Source organism: Cervus canadensis, chromosome 10 (genome assembly GCF_019320065.1).
Source record: "Cervus canadensis isolate Bull #8, Minnesota chromosome 10, ASM1932006v1, whole genome shotgun sequence".
NCBI lineage: Eukaryota > Metazoa > Chordata > Mammalia > Artiodactyla > Cervidae > Cervus > Cervus canadensis.
The window spans coordinates 79829416-79851019 of record NC_057395.1 but is presented as its reverse complement, the minus strand read 5'-3'; the positions used below and the strand labels follow the sequence as shown (position 1 = coordinate 79851019).

The following is a 21604-nucleotide window of genomic DNA, read 5'->3' as shown; positions in this document are numbered from 1 at the left end:
TCCTTGTGACAGTCGTTTTCTAGGATTTGAATATACTATTTGAGAAAATTTGCAGCAACTTAGAAGTATGCCTTTAGGTCATGAAGAACTTTCGAGTTATATATTCTACCTTCGGGCTTCCTTGATGGCTCAAACAATCAAGAATCTGCCTGCAGTGCAGGAGACCCAAGTTTGATCTCTAGGCTAGGAAAATCCCCCGGAGAAGAGAATGGCTACCCATCCAGGGTTCCTGCCCGGAGCATTCCATGGACAGAGGCGCCCAGCGGGCTACAGTCCATGAGGCTGCGAAGTCAGGACTGAGTGACTAACACACACACACACACTCTACCTTTCAGGCTGAACCGTTTTCAAACATTTAACCAAAAAATACATACGCAGTGTTTAGCCTTGAGAATTAAAAAATGACATTTCCTCTAAGACTCTGGACAGTTAATCTGGGACATCTCATTTTTGCATTAGGAGGCCTCCATTGGTGTTTTGGCATATCAGTGCCATCTGCTGGAAAGTTAGTATAATTAAGTCTTCTAAATCCCAAAAGGGTTATCTTCTGGGGGAGGGCAGTAGGGAGTAAGTGTACTCTTTAAGGTAAAAAGCCTTATTTTTAAACACACAGCTGCTTAACTTCCACATCATTATCAATATAAACTGCAGTTAATTACAAAGCACTAAAATAAAGTCTAAAACGTTATTTGAAAAAAAAAAAAAGAACCTAAACATCTCTTTCTATTGGTTCATCTCGGTTGTTCTGCTCTATGTATGACGCTCAGGCCTCAACTTGTTTCTGTGTCATCTGGACTCTTAAACCAACATATGTAAGAAATATATATACTAAGATGTAATATATACTGCACATATTAAATAAAGTATACACATATGTTTTAGTATATGACAGTGTTAGTTGGGGAAGTGAGTAGAGAGACAGACGTAAGATGGAATGAAAGCAGGGCTTTCATCATCTCAAAGGGGCAGCTGAAACAGACACAGATAAACAAGGCAGCTGAAACAGACACAGATAAACAAGACACATGTAACTGTTAAAATTTTCTAAGTAAAAATGGCACAAATGTTCTAAATGACAATATAGAAACAGGAAAGATTGCTTAACTGATTTTAATAACATGACATAAAGCCCCTACACTTGATATAATTGTTATGCAAAATACATAGATGAATACTGTCTTCTTTTAAAAATATAAAATAAATAAGCAAGACGTGAAAATAGGCAAGTTTCCATTAAATAAATGAAAAATTTAAAAAAAGTTTTGCTTTCCATTTCATTTGAAGAAGGGAAATTATCATTTTAAACAATATTCCAAGTTTATTAAACAAATTAAAAAAAATTTTATAAAATGTTTAACTTTCATCAGCTTCAAGGTTTATGTTACTCCCAAATTTTGCATATAACTGAACTTTCAAATCTGCTAACACCCGCTGAATTGATTCCACTCTGGATTCTAAGGCGTCAATTTCTTCTTGCAAATTTTTCTGCAAAAAAAAAAAAAAATTAGTTTAAATTAATTCTATTCAATTGGATGAATTCTGAGCATCTGTGAATGAAATAACATCTGGGAAGGATTTTGGGTCAAACACTTCCTAAACTTGGACAGGCAGCTAAATAACACTGATAATTAAATCTAAACCAAAAGTCTGACTGTGGGCATGTTTTATTCATGATCTATATTTGTTTATTATAGACTAAATCAAGCTTTTCTCAGTTCTGGCTAACTTGAAAGAACAGAATAAGATAAAATAAATTATCATATCCCAATAAAAAGAATGCTATATAAACATTTTAGGTAAATAGTTTACCATGGGCCTGTCTTCTGACACAGCCTCTTCCAACTTCCCACAAAAATAACTATGGAACTAGAGGAAATGATAAAAATTCACACTCCCACCAATAATTTAAGAGTAACAACTTGTCAAAATCTGGCAGTTTCCTAACTATGAGGCCCCTGGAGTTAGACTCTGAGAGAGCCATAATCAGAGTCTCATTTATGACAGAGAAGCTCTGCCACACGAAACGCACAGAATGTCAGAAATCCCTTCCTGGCCAGGATCAAAAGGATTTTTCTTAACTACGACAAAGAAAAAATGGATTCACACAAATAACACGCATACCCATTAATAGCTGAACAAAAGAAGAATGGCTAGTATCGGCAATGTTAACATGTTAGAAATCTGGCCAGCGGTTCTCAAAGCGGAGCCCCCAGGTCACCAGGGCGCCACTCCAGGCCTCGCGAATAAGGAATTCTTGGCGCTGGACTCAATAATCTGAATTTTTAACAAGCCCAAATGTTGTCAATGAATCCATACTCTGACCCAGTAATTACACTTCTCTGATTAGTTCCTTAAAGAAACTTCCTAAAGGTGAACAAAGATTTAATAAGAATGTTCACCACAATATTCCTATAGAAAAATAGTGAAAACAAATTACTGTAACGAGAGGACAGTAAGCTGAATCAATGTCCTCCAACAAGACATTAAACGGTCATCAAAAATGATCCTTTTAACGCACATGTGGCCCCAACAGGCTCCCGGTGAAGACCTGCTGGATAAATGAACATTGACTGGAACAATAAAATACTCCCACTAGGATGTTAACTGACCAAAATGTGATGTAAAAATACACATAGGAAGAGAACATAAAAGAAACACATGAAACTGTCATGGATGATTACCTCTGGGTAGTAGGATTACGAGTGGTCTTCTTTTCCTGTTTTATGATATTCTGTACTTTCTGAAAACTATAAATTTAGGCCACAGCTTCTGGGCTCAAAAGATCATCCCCTTTGTCACTCTGAGTGAGTCCCATAACCTAAGACACTATTCTTCTTCAACTCTAAACAGGGATTCCCACAAATACGCCAGAGTCATCCTTGAGATTAAACAAAATCATGTTTACAAGCATTCAGAGGAGGCCGAGGACATTGGAAGGACCCATGAAATGTAAGCTGGCATCCCTGACCTTCCCTACATCTATAATTACACATTCTTTATGATGACATAAAATCCTAATTTAAGAGTTAAACTTCACCCTCCAGGGAGAGATTTCAACACACCTTGGCTTCTTCTAACATTTCTTGTGTTTCTTCTTGAGAATGACTAATGAAAACATCCCCGATCTGATAAGGTATCATTAAGCAGTCATCATCTGCAAGCATGATGTCCTCACAGGCATCTTCTAAGTTTTGTAGTTGTTTCTGTATATCAGAAGTGAACAGCGATGAAAAATGCATTAAAATCCTCTAACAGAGGGTAAAGCCCACCTGTCACCTGGGACACCCACGCCATGCTCTAAGAGACCCTTTCACAAAGGAACCGTGACACTGAAATGCGAGTGTCGCACATGTTCTGGACGGCGTTTCCCACGGGAGCACACGGGAGCACGGACTCGCTGCCCTCTGGACCGCTCCAGACTGCTCCACGGCCCCTGGAGTGGGCCACGGGGTATCCACGGCCACTCGGAAGGTCTCCTACTTTGCTCTTCTCCTTGGGAATTTCTGCCTTCCAACCGCAGAATAAAAACAAAACACAAACTCGCCTTTCTCAGCTCTGCTCGATGCAAGCAAATAATAACATAAATTCCCCTAATCAACGACAGTTGACCTGGCCTTCAGCCCAGGAGAGCTGCCATGAGAAGTGGGCTCTGACACGCAGGCCTGGGGTGGGCAGCGGCCAAGTCCCAAGGACCGCTGGGCAGAGTCCTCCCCAAGGAGGGCGCAGACGGCCCTGCGTCAGCGGGGAAGCAGCAGCCCCATCACCAGCCCAGGGCTCTGCGCCGAGGCTCTGCGACCTGCTCCTCGACCCCTCAGCCAGAGGGCACGTCCCCAACAACGGGCCGCGCCCACCTCCCTCAACTAACATCTTCCTTCTTAAGCTAACTGGAGTGTATCACATGACTCCCAACGGGGAGCCTGAGACCGCTACAATCACACAGGACTGAATTTAGTTACAAAAAGCTACAGCAGGAAGAGCTTTCATGTTTCTTAAATAACATCAGTTTCAATACCTTTTTTACTTCTATTTCTTCCTTCAGCTCTGTGATTCTACTTGTATTCCGTGCAAATTTGTTTATCTTTTGTTGATCTTCAAAAGTGACATTGACGTCTTCTGCAGCCTGAGAAAACATTGACAAGTTTTGTAGAATTAATCTGAATGGAGAGGTTAGAAGTTAGCTTTTAGCAGAACTCTGAAATATCTCGATAAACTGCTTGTCCTCAGAGTCCAGGACCACGAGAGGCAGAGACCGTCACAGACACAGGCCCTACCAAGCTGCAGAACCACAGGCTTAAGACGCTTCGTTAGACCTATAACCTCTCCGGATAGGCTATGGAATGCCTAATCCGCAAAAACATTTCAAACATAAACAACAACTGAGAATAAATCCTGGATCAAGTCAGTCAACTTTTGGCCTGGAGCAGAATTTCTCAAGCTGGAACATTCTTTCATCAAGATAATCCAGGGAGCAAAAGTGATGTGCTAGTTAATTTTGGTAAATGCCTCAAACTGGTTTATTCTCTAAGAGTAAAAACTTGCTCAAGCTTACTGAGGCTATCGGAAGTCTGACCGTTTCCATAATATTTTAGAATTTATTTTTAATTGGAAGATAATTGCTTTACTTTGGCCACCTGATGCAAAGAGCCGACTCATTGGAAAAGGCCCTGGTGCTGGGAAAGATTGAGGGCAAGAAAAGGGGCAACAGAAGATGAGATGGTTCCAACAACCTCAATGGACAGGAGTCTGAGCAAACTCCAGGAGCTAGTGAAGGACAGGGAAGGCTTGCGTGCTGCAGCTCGTGGGGCGGCAGAGTCGGACACGGTTTAGTGACTGAACAGCAGCTGCTTTACAAGGTTGTGCTGGCTTCTGCTGCACAACCTGAATCAGCCCCAAGCACAGACGTCCCCTCCCCGTGAGCCTCCCCCCCGCCTCCCCACCCCACCCACCCTCCAGGCTGGCCAGGAGCACCAGGGTGAGCGCCCTCATTTCTGTAATTTTTAATCTGACTGATACACTGGCATGAGGTCACTATACATTTCAGTGACTATATTCCACACACACAGTAAAAGTTTACGTTTGCTCTAATGTAGAACTTACGTGTCTTTACTATGAATAAGGTGTAATTCACTGTAAAATGAAAAATATTGAATGCAGAGTTCCCAAGAAGCAAGGCGAGATAAGAAAGCCTTCCTCAGTGATCAATGCAAAGAAACAGAGGAAAACAATAGAATGAGAAAGACTAGAGATCTCCTAAAGAAAACCAGAGATACCAAGGGAACATTTCATGCAAAGATAGGTTCGATAAAGGACAGAAATGGTAGGGACCTAACAGAAGCAGAAGATATTCAGAAGAGGTGGCAATACACAAAAGAACTGCACAAAAAAGATCCTCACGACCCAGATAACCACGATGGTGTGATCACTCACCTAGAGCCAGACATCCTGGAATGCGAAGTCAAGTGGGCCTCAGGAAGCATCACTAAGAACAAAGCTAGTGGAGGTGATGGAATTCCAGCTGAGCTATTTCAAATCCTGAAAGATGATGCTGTGAAATGCTGCACTCAACATGACAGCAACTTTGGAAAACTCAGCAGTGGCCACAGGACTGGAAAAGGTCAGTTTTCATTCCAATCCCAAAGAAAGGCAATGCCAAAGAATATTCAAACTACCGCACAATTGCACTCATCTCACATGCTAGCAAAGTAATGCTCAAAATTCTCCAAGCCAGGCTTCAGCAATATGTGAACCGTAAACTACAGATGTTCACGCTGGATTTAGAAAAGGCAGAGGAACCAGATCAATCTGCTAACATCCACTGAATCATCGAAAAAGTGAGAGAATTCCAGAAAAACATCTACTTCTGCATTCTTGACTATGCCAAAGCCTTTGACTGTGTGGATCACAATAAACTCTGGAAAATTCTTCAAGAGATGGGAATACCAGAATGCCTGACCTGCCTCTTGAGAAATCTGTATGCAGGTCAGGAAGCAACAGTTAGAACTGAACATGGAACAACAGACTGGTTCCAAATCAGGAAAGGAGTATGTCAAGGCTGTATATTGTCACCCTGCTTATTTAACTTATATGCAGAGTACATCATGAGAAACACTGGGCTGGATGAAGCACAAGCCGGAATCAAGATTGCCACAGAAATATCAATAACCTCAGATATGCAGATGACACCACACTTATGGCAGAAAAGCAAAGAAGAACTAAAGAGCCTCTTGAAAGTGAAAGAGGAGAGTGAAAAAGTTGGCTTAAAGCTCAACATTCAGAAAACAAAGATCATGGCATCTGGTCCCATCACTTCATGGCAAATAGATGGGGAAACAGTGGAAACAGTGACTGACTTTATTTTGGGGGGCTCCAAAATCACTGCAGATGACTGCAGCCACAAAATTAAGACACTTGCTCCTTGGAAGAAAAGTTATGGCCCACCCAAACAGCATATTAAAAAGCAGAGATATTGCTTTGCCAACAAGGTCCGTCTAGTCAAGGCTATGGTTTTTCCAGTAGTCACGTATGGATGAGTTGAACTATAAAGAAAACTGAGCATTGAAGAATTGATGCTTTTGAACTGTGGTGTTGGAGAAGACTCTTGAGAGTCCCTTGGACTGCAAGGAGACCCAACCAGTCCATCCTATAGGAAATCAGTCCTGAATATTCACTGGAAGGACTGATGTTGAAGCTGAAACTCCAATACTTGTGGCCACCTGACGCAAAGAGCTGACTCGTTTGAAAAGACCCTGATGCTGGGAAAGATTGAAGGCGGGAGAAGGGGACGACAGAGGATGAGATGGTTGGGTGGCATCACCGACTCAATGGACCCGAGTATGGGTAAACTCCAGGAGTTGGTGATGAACAGGGAGGCCTGGCGTGCTGCAGTCCATGGGGTCGCAAAGAGTCACAACTGAGCGACTGAACTGAACTGATGTGATTAATGTGGTTAAATCAGTAAATAAAATTAGACAGCTTACATGACAAAGTATGGAGTCATATCAGTAATAGCTAACGTTTACTGGAAAAAGGAATGGCAACCCACTCCATTATTCTTGCCTGGGAAATCCCACGGACAGAGGAGCCTGGGGAGTCCATGGGGAGGCAGAGGGTCAGACCTGACTGAGTGACCAAACAGCAGCATTCACTGAGCACTTACTGCGTGCCCAGGGCTTTCTAAGTACTTATTACTGCTGCTGATCCCCCACGGAGCAGGCACCCAGTGCTCTCGCCTGGAAAATCCCATGGACAGAGGAGCCTGGTGGGCTGCAGTCCATGGGGTCGCTAAGAGTCAGACACAACGGAGCGACTTCACTTTCACTTTTCACTTTCCTGCATTGGAGAAGGAAATGGCAGCCCACTGCAGTGTTCTTGCCTGGAGAATCCCAGGGACGGGGAGCCTAGTGGGCTGCCGTCTACAGGGTCGCGCAGGGTCGGACAGGACTGATGACTGACGCGACTTAGCAGCAGCAGCTAATCCCCCAATCAGCCTTAGTAAGCAGGATCATTAGCACCGCTATTCTACAGAAAGCCTGGCAGAGAGAGGTTGAGGAATTTGCCCAAAGCCACACAGACAGCCAGGGGCAGAGCCTGGGGTCCGGCTCCAGAGCCAGAGAGACCCACGAGCACGCGGAAATTAAAGGCAAAGTGTGTGTGTCTGCAAGTGCGTGTTTTACACATGCAGTCACACGTGTCTAGAAGGAGCAGGAAGTCCTTGGCTTCAGATTTTCAAAGGGGAACCATCTTTTTTGTTGTTTCCTTCCCCTTTTCACTTTCCTGTTTCTAATTTTAATTTTATTAAATAAAAAATTGTTTTAATTGTCTTTTATATTGGAGGATAGTCAAGTGATTAATGAGGGACCACATATTTTTACAAAATCTTTTAAATAACAGACTTCCTTAGTTTCCCCTCACTTAAAAGACAGGAACAAGGGCACATGGTTACAATTTAAAGGAGGAAAGAGACAGCTTCAACAAGGACTACTGTAGGCTCCATTACCAACAGTAATGGTTCAGAATAACCACCCCACACCCTATCTTTTCACCTGCTCTCTCATGACCAGTGACTTTTATTGCTTTCATTTGACAGGCAACCTGTTGTCTCAAGCAGTAGGGAGCTTAGTGGTCAGAACATACATGCAGACACCTAGAACTCAGCCCTCCCTGACCCAGGCTCCCATCACCCAATAAACATGCATCAGCCTCATCAGAGACCCAGTAGCTATCTTGGGAAAAAAGCCCTTTACAATGGGATATACATATAGCTTTGAATGTTCAACCTGGTGTGTAACTTCTATGAGCATGAAGTTGGGACGCACCGTGCTATACGATGCAGACGCTAAAGCGAAGGCCACACACAGACGCGTCCGCATTCGCGTCATCTCCCCACACAGGAGTCTCAGCTCCCTGCCGTATGTACCGTTAGATAACCAGAGGGAATTTCTGTATGACGCAGGGAGCTCACACCCGGGGCTCTGTGACAACCTAGAGGGACGGGACGGGATGGGATGGGAGCGGGGAGGGAGGTTTCAAGCAGGAGGGGACATGTGTACACCTGTGGCTGATCTATGTTGATGTATGGCAGAAACCATCACAATATTGTAAAGCAATTATCTTCCAATTAAAAATAAATAAATTTACATTAAAAAGAAGTTTCAACTCTCTAAGCCAACAGGGAACAGAGAATTCTAGGCTCCCCACTCCTGCTGAATTAAAATACTGAGTCTTTAGAAGCCTGCACGCATTCACAGATCACCTGTCATGGGAAGGCTTCGGAGGCTGATCCCCGGGAAGCCCAGCACAGGGCTCACCGGGAACACAGCTGGGGCTCCGTGCAGTTTCTGAGCCTGCATCTGAAGCGTGTTCAGTCAGACTCACCGACGAGGGCTTTCTGAAAAGCTGCGGAGTCTGGCCACCTGCCTTCTATCTTTCCAAAGCAGGTGGTTCCCGCTGCAGCCTCGCCGAGCAGCAGCCCCCAGCACACGGGACCCTGTGGTTCATTTCTGTGACTGTGGTTCTCTCCCTGGGGTTAAGGGCTGAAGCCAGGGTGTGAGGCCAACACCCACTGCCTAACCCGCGGTGGAAAGAGACAAGTAAGTCAGCACCGTCCCTGACTGCGGCTTCCGTTTTCATCTTGCTGACCTAGAACACTCCTCCGCTGCTGGAGGCTCCATTTTGGCAGGGAGGGCGTAATTCTAAACTGGGAGTGCAGACTGTGAGAGGTCCACCTACTCCCTGACACCGTGTGCGGCGTGCTGCGTTATGTGTGCATCCTTCTAGAAGGCTCTTCATGGCTTTCACCCGTTCTTAAAGGGACCCATGTCCCGAAAGGTCAGGAGAAAAGGCAGATGTAGTTACTTCCGTTCACGAAGCCAAAATAACCCAAGGAAGAAGGAGACTTTCATAGTACTGGAGGCGTCACAGAGTGGAGGAAACAGCAAGAGTGGCTTCAAATCCAAGCAAACAGGAACCACGGGCAACTCATCCAGTTCTCTGGAGACACCTCGGCTTTGTCATCTGTAAGGCGGGGAAGCTATTCCTACCTTCCAGAAGAGATAAAAATGAGCACCCAGCAACGGGCCTGGGGATGGAGTCACCTTTCAGTAAACGACAGCTAAGTGCTTTATTTTCTGAATAAAGTTTGCCAAAAATCATTACAAAGAACAGACCCAGGTCTGGAAGAAAATTCTGCTAGGCTTAAGAGAAATGTGACTGCTCAAGATTTCAGGTGAAAATTAAAATCCCCTGCACTACAACTGCACCCTTCCCGGGAGCATCAGCCTCTCCTGGGACCCTGGGAGGAAGGGACTCACCCTCAGTCATGCTCACACTGAGTCTGGGACCACATCACCAGTAGGCTGGACCCACAGCTGGGCCCCTAGGATTCTAAACATCCTATAGCAAACTCTGGCTAATTTTAATCTGCTTTAATTTTTGTTTATTAAAGGTTGTCTACCCAGTTTTTACAATACAAATTTTTTTTTTCATCTTTCATATGAACAGTCATTCATTAATTTAGCATTTCCTAAGCACAGGAGGGCTTTCCTGGAGCCTCAGTGGTAAAGAATCCACCTGCCAATGCAGGAGACCTGGGTTCCATTCCTGGGTCAGGAAGGTTCCCTGGAGTAGGAAATGGCAGCCCACTCCGGTATTCTTGCCTGGGAAATCCCATGGACAGAGGAGCCTGGCGGGCTACAGCCCATGGGGTCTCCAAGAGACGGACATGACTTAGCAACAGGGCAATGTGCGTTCCCCCTCATGAGTCCTGGCACGCTTACATTCTAGTGTAAGAGCTAGGTAAAAAGTAAGAGTTTTTGCTAGTTAGTGATACATGTGACAGTGAAAGCAAAATAGTTTAATAAGACATGGAAGTGTTGGAGGGCTTCTTTGAAATGTCAAAGGTGGCTTCTCTGAGGAAGAGACATTTGCCCTCAGGATGTATAAACAAAAATCAGACTGTAGTCCCCACCCAGGCCAAGAACCAGGTCTGAGAAAGGAGAACTTTGGAGATGTTAAGACTGAATCGTCATCTCATCTTAACTTCTCACCATAAAAAGTCATGACCCAGTGGATGTTACAAATACCCAGTGTAAAGCACTCCAGATTGCAAAGAGCTCTTCTTAAACTCCCAGGGCTGTCCTATGATATTTTGTTCTCACCCTTTTGGTATGCCTCTGTCTTCTCTGAGAGTCAGCAGAGAGGAAGACGCACATGTCGCTAACCTATTAGAAACTGTCCCCAGTGCCAGAAACACCTACAGGAAGATGTTGTGCCTATGAGAGCCTTCCTAAGATAAAGAAGAGAGCCTTGTGTTTGGGCCGTCACCTTCCCCTCCAAAAGTCCTTTGCCTTATGGTTCAGCCTGCTCCCGCCCCAATCCCTTCCTCCTGGCCAGCTTTTCACTGAATGCGCCCAGGCTGCCCTCCTTGTGGAATCCAGTAAACCACATCTTCTCAGCAAAGCTTTCTCTGACCTCAAGAAAGACCTATTCCAGCCCTCATTTCACAAGCCCCTTTCTTTCATAGTTCTTCTCAGAGTTGCAAGTTTAACACCTTTCTGTGTGACAGCTGATTAACGCCTGCCTTTCCCCAAGGGTGTCAGTTCTACAAAGCTACGAGGAAAAGGAGATAAAAAGCTCATTACTAGGCCTTCCCAGGCGGCTCATTGGTAAAGAATCCACCTGCCAATGCAGGAGACACAGGCTCGACCCCTGGTCCAGGAAGATCCCACGTGCCTCGAAGCAACTCAGCCCTTTTGCCACAACTACTGAGCCTGTGCTCTGGAGCCCAGGAGCCACAGCTTCTGAGCCCGCGTGTCGAAACTACTGAAGCCCCAACATTCTAGAGCGGATGTCCCACAGCACGAAAAAAGCCACGGCAATGAGAAACCCAGGCGCTGCCAGAGAGAGTAGCCCCTGTCTCTGCAGCTAGAGAAAAACCCACTCAGCAAGGAAGACCCCGCACAGCCAATGGGAAAAAGAAACTTCATTACTGCCCATCAGCCTCATCTCCGTCACCTGAAACAGAAAACATGCCACTGACCACGCTCAGAGAGTCTGTTAAATGAATGAAAGGAAAATGCTGTTCATCAGAACTTCTGAGATCAAGCCCAAGGTTCAAATCATTCTTCGACCATTTCCTCGATGTTTATTTTTTTTTTGTACCTCAGTTTCTACATCTGTCAAAAGAGGGTGAACAACTACTATCTTCCATGGAGTTAAAGGTCATACGTGACAGCGGGCTCAATATAAACAGAAAACAGAGGCCAAATGAATCTCGCTCATTTCTCAATCACCAAGGCCCTAAACTCAACTCTGGAACCCCACAAGAATTTGTGGATGACAGACCAGTAGAAGGAGTGACTCGCCTTGGTTTGCCTGGAGCTGTCCCAGTTTCAGCAACCCCTCTGGCTCCGGCAAACCTGAATGGTCATCCCACAGCAAGAGCAGGTGGCTAAAGGCTGTGAGGTAGTGTGGAGCCGAACGCAATGGAAGCACATTACCACGCGGTCTCGGAAGAGGACTGAAGGAAAAAGACAAAACCTACGGAGCCAATGCCTTCAGCCAGCGGACTCTCATCAGACACCATGGAAGTTACACACAGGCTCTGGAGGCAGAGCTTCCATCTTTATTTATTTCAACCCTAACTCTGCCTCTGTGGTTCAGGTTCTTCATTTGTAAAATAAAAATAAACGCAGCATGACCCTAAAAGGAGTCGAGGATTAAAATACCGTACGGAATGCGCTTGGATCGGCGCCTAGTACAGCCTCATAAGCATCAGACGCTCTGATCGCCTTGCCCCTCTGCACGTTAATTTCTTTCTATGCAGGTATCAAGCACCGGTAGCCTCACCAAGCGATAAGCCCTGAAGAGGCGCTTTACTTGCTCAGTAGGATAAAATGTGGGCTTTGGGGAAAGACAAAATTAAACCTGGGTGTGCACTCGGGTTCTGCTTATTAGCTGAGTCACCGGGAAACCGCTCACAGCTCTGCTTCTCCGTCCGTCCCCGGCTAGACTGGAGGTAGCAGAGGGAACAAGCAGGCGGCTCCGGGCACCGCGCGCCCTCGGTGCGGGCGGCCGGGCCTGCAGGGCGCGGGCGGGCGCGGGGCGCGGGTTGCGAGCTCCGGCCCTGGGCCTCGGCTCCCGGGCGACGGCGGGTGCCGGCGGCCCCCGTGAAGCTGCGAGGGTTGGCCGCATGCCGGCAGCAGTCGGCCCCTCCGGCCACAGCCCGAGGCGGGGCCCCGGCCTCTCCAGGGCCCTCGGCGCCGCCGGGCGGACCCTGCTCCTCCAGGGCGGCTGGGTGGGCCTGGGGACCCCGCGGCACCGGGAGCCGCCCCGGTCGCCGAGCCCCCATCCCGGCCGCCCGCCCCGGCCCGCCGACCCCGGCCCGCCCAGCTCCCCGGCCCGCCGCCCCGCGGTCCCCCGGCCCCGGCCGCCCGCCCGCCCCCCGGCCCGCCGCCCCCCTGTCCCCCGACCCCCGGCCGCCCGCCCGCCCAGCTCCCAGTCCCGCCGCCCCCCGGTCCCCGGGCCGCCCGCCCGCCGAGCCCCCTCACCGCCTTCTTCATGGTGGCCGCCATCTTGGGACTGCGCTACGGCGCGAGGCGGGGAGGGCGGCCGAGCGGCCCCGCGCCCGCCCTCGCTCGCCCTCGGCCCGGACTCGCTCGCCCTCGGCCCGGACCCGCGGCGGACGCAGCGCCGGCTCCACATCCCCCCGACCGGGCCTCCGGCCGGCGGCTCCTCGCGCCCGGGCTCGGGGGGACCTGCAACCGGGAAGGACTTGGTATGCGCCAATTAAAGGGGCAGGCACGCCTGTGGGCGGGCGACGCGGCTGCGGCGCGGGCGGCGCGGCTGCGGCGCGGGCGGCGGGCGGCAGGGGGCGCCGAGCGCTGGTGCCGGGCCCCCGCCTCCCTGACGAGCGCGCGGCGACGCGGGGAGGAGCCTGCCCTGCCGGGCTTCATTCATTCTGCGCTTACTGTATACGCGCACGCGCGTGCCTCCCGAGTCTCCATTGTCCTTTTTTTGTCTTTACACTCTTAAAAGTCACTGAGGACCCCAGAGAACTTCTGTTCTATATTCATCGATGTTTACCACACCAGAAATGAAAACAATTTTTGAATGTACTTATTAATTTAAAATAGTAAAACATCCCTTCCCTATGTATTATAAGCAACACTTTAAAATAACTCTATTTTCCAAGACCAAAAAAAAAAAAAGAAAAGAAATATTGAGAATAATGGCATAGTTACACATTCTTGCAAATCTCTTTAACGGCCGGCAATGGAAGTTTAGGTTCCCACACCTGCCTCTTTATTCACTTCCTGGCAATATGTTGTTTAATTGACACAGATGAAGATCTCACATAGGTATGAAGTTAAAAAAAAGGAGGCCCTCCGGAGATCCCCTGAAAAAATCTCAGGGACAAATTTGAGAATTGCTCTGGACAAGTGTCATTTCTCGAAGCCCCAGTTTCCTCTTTGGGAAATGGGGATTTGGGCTAAGTCGCTTCAGTCGTGTCCGACTCTTCGGGACGCCATGGACTGTGGCCGCCAGGCGCCCCTGTCCGCGGGATTCTCCAGGAAGGACGCCGGAGCGGGCTGCCCTGCCCTCCTCCGGGGGAGAAGGGGACAAGGATGCCCTGTGGCACAGCCCGCTTCCCCACCACGGCACTCGGCCCCGCGTGGCGCCGCCCCTCCGCCGCGGTCCGGCCCCAGATCCAAGCCCTTTGCACTGGGTGTTCCGTGTGCATAGCTCATGTGCGCTCAATATATATTTGCTGAATGAAGTTTTTGTTTTTTCAGGGTTAAATCGCTTCACAGGATCTGTCCTGTACTGGACTCTCCATCAATGACACGCATTCATTTAAAAGTTCGTTAACTAGCAACATTTAAAGGTGTTGCAGAAACAGACAGTGGAGGGGGAGATAAAACATATAAGTGTAATATCAGGACTTCTCTGGTGGCCCAATGGCTAAGACTTTGCCTTCCAATGCGGAGAGGTTCAGGGTTTGATCCCTGTGGGGCAGCTAAAATCCCACATGCCTCAAACCAAAACATAAAACAGAAGCGATATTGTAACAAATTCAATAAAGACTTTAAAAATGGTTCACATCAAAATAGAAAGCAAAGTCATTACAAATGGTGCCAAGTGCACAAGGGAGAAACGAGTGAAGGGCTGAGACAGAGAAGAACAGAAGCAAATGATCAGAAAGGGCTCTCTGGAGGTAGCCATTGAGAATGAGGAAAAGATGGAAACTGACTTTATTTTCTTGGGCTCCAAAATCATTGCGGACAGTGACTGCAGCCAGGAAATTAAAAGACACCTGCTCCTTGGAAGAAAAGTTATGACAAACCTAAACAGCATATTAAAAAGCAGAGACATCACTTTGCCAACAAAGGTCCATATAGTCAAAGCTATAGTTTTTCCAGTGGTCATATATGGATATGAGAGTTGGACCATAAATAAGGCTGAGCGCCAAGGAATTGATGCTTTTGAACTGTGATGTTAGAGAAGACTCTTGAGAGTTCCGTTGGACAGCAAGGAGACCAAACCAGTCAATCTTAAAAGAAATCAACTCTGAATATTCATTGGAAGGACTGATGCTGAAGCTCCAATACTTTGGCCACCTGATGCTAAGAACTGACTCGTTGGAAGAGACTGTGATGGTGAGACAGATTGAAGGTGGAAGGAGAAGGGGAGGACAGAGGATGAGATGGTTGGATGGCATCACCGACTCAATGGGCATGAGTTTGAGCAAACTCCAGGAGATAATGAAGGACAGGGAAGCCTGGCGTGCTTCAGTCCATGGGGTTGCAAGGAGTCAGACGTGACTGAGTGATTTTCACTACACCCACTTCAATCACTGGCCAAAAGCAACAGGATTAATGATTACCTTAAACAATGATGACTACTTCCTCGAGGCTGGAAATGTGGCTTCCTGAAAATAAAACTAGCCCGGGCTTCTGACCACTACGAAGAGAAAGAAGGGAGCATTGTTGGGCCAGCAGCCCACAGTCCTTTGCTGTTGGGTCATCAGGCATCAGCTGGGGCCGTTCAGAGAGCTCAGGGCAGACCAGGGCTGGACAGGGTCTCAAGGCTTGGGAGAGCATCATTTAACCTGGACGGGCAGCAGGCAGGCCCCCAGCCTTGGTGCTGAACTGGCCCCCTCTGGTTCGAGGTCTTTCTTCCCCTTCCATGTCTCACCACCCCTTTCCCCCTCGGCTCCCCGTTATCCTCCTTGATATTGAGTATTTCCTACCTATGCTTCTGTTTGTTTTTTTCCCTCCAGCTTAAGACTGCCCCTATCTAGTTGGACCCACAGAAGAAGGCAACCTAGGGTCCAAATGGGGACAATCAGAGACTCCAGGTCAGGAAGGAAAATCCCAATAAGCTCTTGAAAATACTGTCCCCAGTGGATGAAGGAACACATTCCCTTATACTGGACAGAAAACTGGCCGCCCAGCGACCGCATGCAAGATATGCTTTGTTTGGGGTTCTTTTTTGACCCATACAGTATTTTTTTAAAATTGAACCAATATTTGAAACAGGAGATTTCACTCAACAATATTTGAGTTTTTACAGAAACAGACTCACAGACTTAGAGTAAATTATGGATAGTGGGGGAAGAATGAGAAGAAGAGATAGAGTTTGGGATGGACAGGGACACAAGGCTAGATTTAAAATGGATAACCAGCAAGGCCCTGCTGAGGCAGGAGGAGATGGGCCCCCCGGGTAAAGCAGTTGGAGCTTCCCTCCCTGTGGTCTGAACCACTGAGATAAGAATAGCAGGACATGAAGGGAGGGGGTCTGCTGAGACCAGCGACTTCTCCTCCAGGTCAGGAGACCTGGCCCACCACACACGTGCAGAGAAGCTCCTCGGAGGCCAAGGGGAGTCAGTCAAGGGATGTTCTCTACCCACATGCTGTTCAGTAAAATCCATCTTGGCTAAGAGATGCCTGCTCACCGGTGGGAGGATCCCCAGATATACCAAACACGAGCTGTGATCCAGGCAAACCAAGGTGACTAGCCGAAGGAAACCCAGAGAAGTGTCCCGTGAAAGGGATTCAAACCGCCCCGAGGGCGTGACTCGGGGGCTGTCCCCTGCATCTGTCCACATGGCCTGTACTCTCTTCCCACCTAATAAATACTTCACTTGCTTCACTGCTTTCCATCTTTGTGGAGATTCTTCTCTGCAAAGCCGGAGGACCAGGGCCCTCGTCACTGACCACTGGTCTAGGAACTGGTGCTTCACCACCTCCACCGGCCTCCATCTGTGGCTGGGAACCCAAACCCCGCTCCAAGCCGCTGCGGGCGGAGGCCACCGGATCACTGCTGCAGGGCAGAGAACTCCTCTCGATACTATGTAACAACCTGAGCCGGAAAGAATGTGAAAAGGAAGAGATGAGTGTATATATATATCAAACTGAATCACTTTGCTGTACGCCTAAAACGATCACAATATTGTTAGCCTGCTGTATTCTATATAAAATAAAAAGTTAATAATAATCATAGAGTTTTTATTTTGCTCTTGCTGGTAAAAGCAGTCCTGGTGAGCTGGCCTGCATTCCTGCGTGCCAGCCGCTGCTGGCACTGGTCCGACGTGGAACCTTCTCGGGGCGCCCACAGGCCCCCGCCCGCCTCGTCTGGGTGCCTACCCGTCAGGCCCTCAGGTAGATGGCCTTCGCCACCTTCGCCCCCAGGCTTCCGTTCTAGCAGACGTGAATGAGGGGTCTGTGTGTGCCTTTGTTGGCGATCTGTCCCACGCTAGATGCCACCGCAACAAGAAAGGTGAATCGGAGCAGGCGCCCTGTGTCGGGGAGCCTGCCGTGGGCACACAGAGATCTCCCATCCAGGGCGCCCACAGCTCAGCCCTGAGACCCCGCGAGGGGTCCTGGCGAGGAAGAGGCTGTGTCTGGCTGGAGTCGCCAGTGAAGCCTCTAGAACTGATCAAGACAGGCAGGTGGTAGGCAGGGGGGCTACAGCCCTGAGAAAATTAACAAAATTCCTCGTCCTTATGCAGCTTGAGGTGAAAAGTGAAAGTGTTAGTCTCTCGGTGGCGTCCGACTCTTTGTGACCCCGCGGACTGTAGGCCTCCAGGCGCCTCTGTCCACGGGATTCTCCAGGCAAGGACACTGGAGTGGGTTGCCACGCTCTTCTCCAGGGGACCTTCCTGACCCAGGGATCAAACCCAGGTCTCAGCTAGTAATGGGAGACAGACCATGTTCAAAATACATAAATACATTTTACAGTATGTTAGAAGGTGTTATTAAATATGTGGCTTTAATAGCTATAACAAGAACGCATAACATAATCATAAAAGACTACCTAACTACCAGTATGAGAAGAGCATGAGGATGACACAAGGACAGAATGTTGAGTATGTTGAGGTGGGTGGGGAAATTCTATTTGAGTTGACATGTAAGCTACAAAATTGTCCAGACATGTCCCAGCTTAATTTAGATTCTGTCACAAAGCAATAACGAGCTCATTTCATAGCTGTCTGTGCATGAGTGCCCTCCAAAACCTGCGACATCCGTGCCAAGCTCCCAGTTCCAAAACTTAAAAGGAAAATTTGGGGATCTCCCTTGGGGACAAGAAGAGTGGGGGGTAAAGAGGAATCCAACTCCCCTGGTGGCTCAGCTGGTAACGAATCTGCCCGAGATGCGGGAGACCTGGGTTCAATCCCTGAGTTGGGAAGATCCCCTGGAGAAGGGAAAGGCTACCCACTCCAGTTTTCTGGCCTGGAGAATTCCATGGACTGTATAGACCACGGGCTCACGAAGAGCCAGATACGACTGAGCGACTTTCACTTGCACTTTTCAACCTCTGTGATCATGTGGTGATCCACTCATGGCCAGCAAGGCTCGCCCAAAGATCATGGTAGCAGTCCCCAGAGTCATTCAAGTCCACCTTGATGATTTTATGCCAAAAATAAATCACCACCACCACCAACAGAAGTAATTTTTTTTTTTTTTGTAATTACAAAAAAGCAACCTGTCTTTAAATTTTAGAATAGATATCTTTTAAGAGGGCATTTAAACATCTCTGATTGAAGTGAACACCAGTTTCACCTTTTGAAGGAGCAGATGTTAAGTGAGCCTCTCTGGGAGGTGCTAAAGAAACTGTTTCAGCTGAGATCTGATCAAAGGGTGGAGACTTACAGCAAGTGCTGCCTTGGGAGTGCCCAGCTCTAGGCCTCTGCGTTGCTTGGCCCTGATCCCTTGGGGATGAGATGCCCCCTCCTCCCTGCCCCACTGTGGCGGGGTGGCAGCAGCTCAGATGCCCCCGGGGACCGGGCAGGAAGCACAGACTGAGCCCCTGCAGAGGCCTGCTCCACCCTGGGGAAGCCCCTTGGGGGCTCAAGCCGCGGGAAGTCACCCCCCCTTTTCTTTTACCAGAAATTCAGATTTTTTCCTAAAATGTGAAGTCTCCTGATGTTGAAATCTCCACTCAGATTTACTTTCAAACACATTAAACCTCCATATGTCCCAACCAGAGAAGCGCTCAGGCTTCCCACCCATTTGTGACCTATGGTAAGCCTCCCCTTATGCACAACTTCTGGAATGTTCTTAGGACCAAATTTTGTGTCCCTAAATGGATTTTCATGGATCAGGGACTCCATCTCTTATTGGAAAATGTCCTCCTTAGACTATTATGACTCTTGACACCCAGAGTGTCTTTAAATATATGTGCTACAAGCTGAGTCAGTTCAGTCGTGTCCAACTCTTTGTGATCCAAGGAAAATAGCTCGCCAGGCCTCTCTATCCATGGGACTCTCCAGGCAAGAATACTGGAGTGGGTTGCCGTTTCCTCCTCCAGGGGATCTTCCCACACCAGGGATCGAACCTGTGTCTTCTTCACTGGCAGGTGGATTCTTTACACCAGGGACACCCCTGATAACTATTAGCTAATGAATTAATAAACATGTGTATGAGTGAGTGGGCTTCCCCTGTGGCTCAATGGTAAAGAATCCGCCTGCAATGCAGGAGACTCGGGTTCAATCCCTGGGTCAGGAAGATCCCCTGGAGGAGGAAATGGCAACCACTCCAGTATTCTTGCCTGGAAAATCCCATGGACAGAGGACCCTCGTGGGCTACAGTCCATGGGGTCACAAAGAGTCAGACCTGAGTGAGTAACTAAGCGCGCGCACACACACACACAGGAATGAGTGTGTATTTAGGAATCATGCAGTAACATATAACACAATGCATCTGTTCATGAATTCATTCAGTAACAATGTGCGAGAGTCCCCAGAGTATTTCCATTCACTTGTTTTTTGCCAGCAGATCTGTTACTACGTGCCTCACAAATTGCTATCATGTGGACTCACTGACTGAATAGCTTTTCTTTCCCACCAGGTGGCGCTGTGACCTCAGAATCTGACATTTTATTTCCTATTTGCAAACCCTCAGGAGGGCTTCCCTGATAGCTTGGTAAATGGGTAAAAGGGCGCCTGCAATGCAGGGGTCCTCGGTTCGATCCCTGGGTTGGGAAGATCCCCGGGACAAGGGAAAACCTACCCAGTCCAGTATTCTGGCCTGGATGATTCCACGGACTGCACCATGGGGTCGCAAAGAGTCAGACACGACTGAGCCAGTTTCACTTTCAAACCCTCAGAACAGTCCGAGTTCTTGTAGTCACTCCACAAAGCAAGGTTGCACAAAAGCAAGGAAACCTCTCTGTTTTCTGGCCGAAATGTAATCCTCTCTCTTCGGTTTGAATTCTCAACTTAGTTGTTTTTTTTTTTTTTTTCTTTTTTTTTTTTTCAACTTAGTTTTTACTTGGGAAAAAAGCGTTAGCATTTCTCCAAAGCCCTCCAGAATGAACACTGGTTGAGGGTTTCTGTAAATAGACCACGAAAGAAACTGTTTCCAGGTTTTGTGCTTAGAGCAATGTACTGAGAAGAGTCAGAACTCAGTTATCAGGAGCAGTCACAGCATACCTTCAAATTAACATATAAATTCCTGAGTGTGATTCATTCCACAAGAATTCACCAGACCTGGGTTGCGCTTCGTATTGAATCCAGCAGCCTCTTCACACAGATGCTGCTCGTGAAAGGATCTGTTCTGTGATGGAGAGGGGGCACGTTACGTATCTGTGACTACCTAATGTCTCCTGAATACTTTTCTCTATATTTGGAGGAATTTCCAGGTCATGGGTGTCAGCTCTCGATTTCAAAGCATCCCTTAAGCTAGGATGCAGATCTCTGGATTTAGGTCCAGCCAATCAGATTCACGGGGCTTCTCTCCTAGCTCAGTCAGTAAAGAATCTGCCTGCAATGCAGGAATCCACCGGCAGTGCAGGAGACCGGGTTCAATTCCTGGGTCTGGAACATCCCCTGGAGAAGGAAATGGCAACCCACTCCAGTATTCTTGCCTGGAAAATGCCGTGAACAGAGGAGCCTGGTGGGCTACAGTCCATGGAATTGCAAGAGTCGGACATGATTTAACAACTAAACCACCAATCAGATTCACCAGTGGGAGACTCTGCTCTAAGAGGACAAGGAAAAGAGGTGTCTGGTGCCTCGAGGGCCCACTCCTGGTGATGCAGGCAGCCTAGCAGAGGAAGCGGGGACCCTCGGAAGCAGCAGGGAGACAGCCCTCCTGGAAGCCGCGGCCTTGCTGACTCAGGCTCGGAGGCGCTGAGATTTCAGGAGCCAGCAGTCCTGCAAGGTGACTTCAACGTCCTCCCTAGATGTCCGCCTCCACTGTGGACTCCTCGGCCCTGACGAAGCGTCTGTGTGCATTCTGACCCCTTTTGCAAATTCTCTGTCTGCTGAATCTAATGCGGGGGTTGTTGTTTGCCACAAAGATCCTAAAGAGATGTTATTTTTAGAGAAAAGCAATTCCTTTGTTATTGTAAGTTCCGTCAAGCCCATCAGGAAGGGATGGACAGACAAAAGGCTGTCATGCTCTTCAGGCTGATGTGAGGTGGTGCTGGTAGACAGCTGCAGGGGCGAAATTCTACCTGGAAATAAAAACACCCTTCCGACATGGCACAGCGCACGCCAGCTAAGGTCAGGGAACTCGTGCTGACGTTCAAGGCTTTTTATTGTACAGAGCACACACTCACGTAACCTGGAGTTTTGCATTTGTGTTGCTCTGACCCAGACCTC

General features: G+C 48.1%; 1 protein-coding gene across 1 annotated transcript; it reads right to left on the bottom strand.

Annotated features, from left to right (window-relative positions):
• Positions 1–1094: 1094 nt before the first annotated feature.
• PFDN4 (prefoldin subunit 4) lies at positions 1095–13329 on the bottom strand. Its single transcript, XM_043479799.1, has 4 exons — positions 13047–13329; positions 4013–4120; positions 3063–3203; positions 1095–1485 (listed from the first exon to the last, which is right to left on the bottom strand). The coding sequence occupies exons 1-4, from the start codon at positions 13068–13070 to the stop codon at positions 1354–1356; spliced, it is 405 nt and encodes a 134-aa protein (XP_043335734.1). The 5' UTR covers positions 13071–13329; the 3' UTR covers positions 1095–1353.
• Between the last annotated feature and the right edge of the window lie 8275 nt (positions 13330–21604).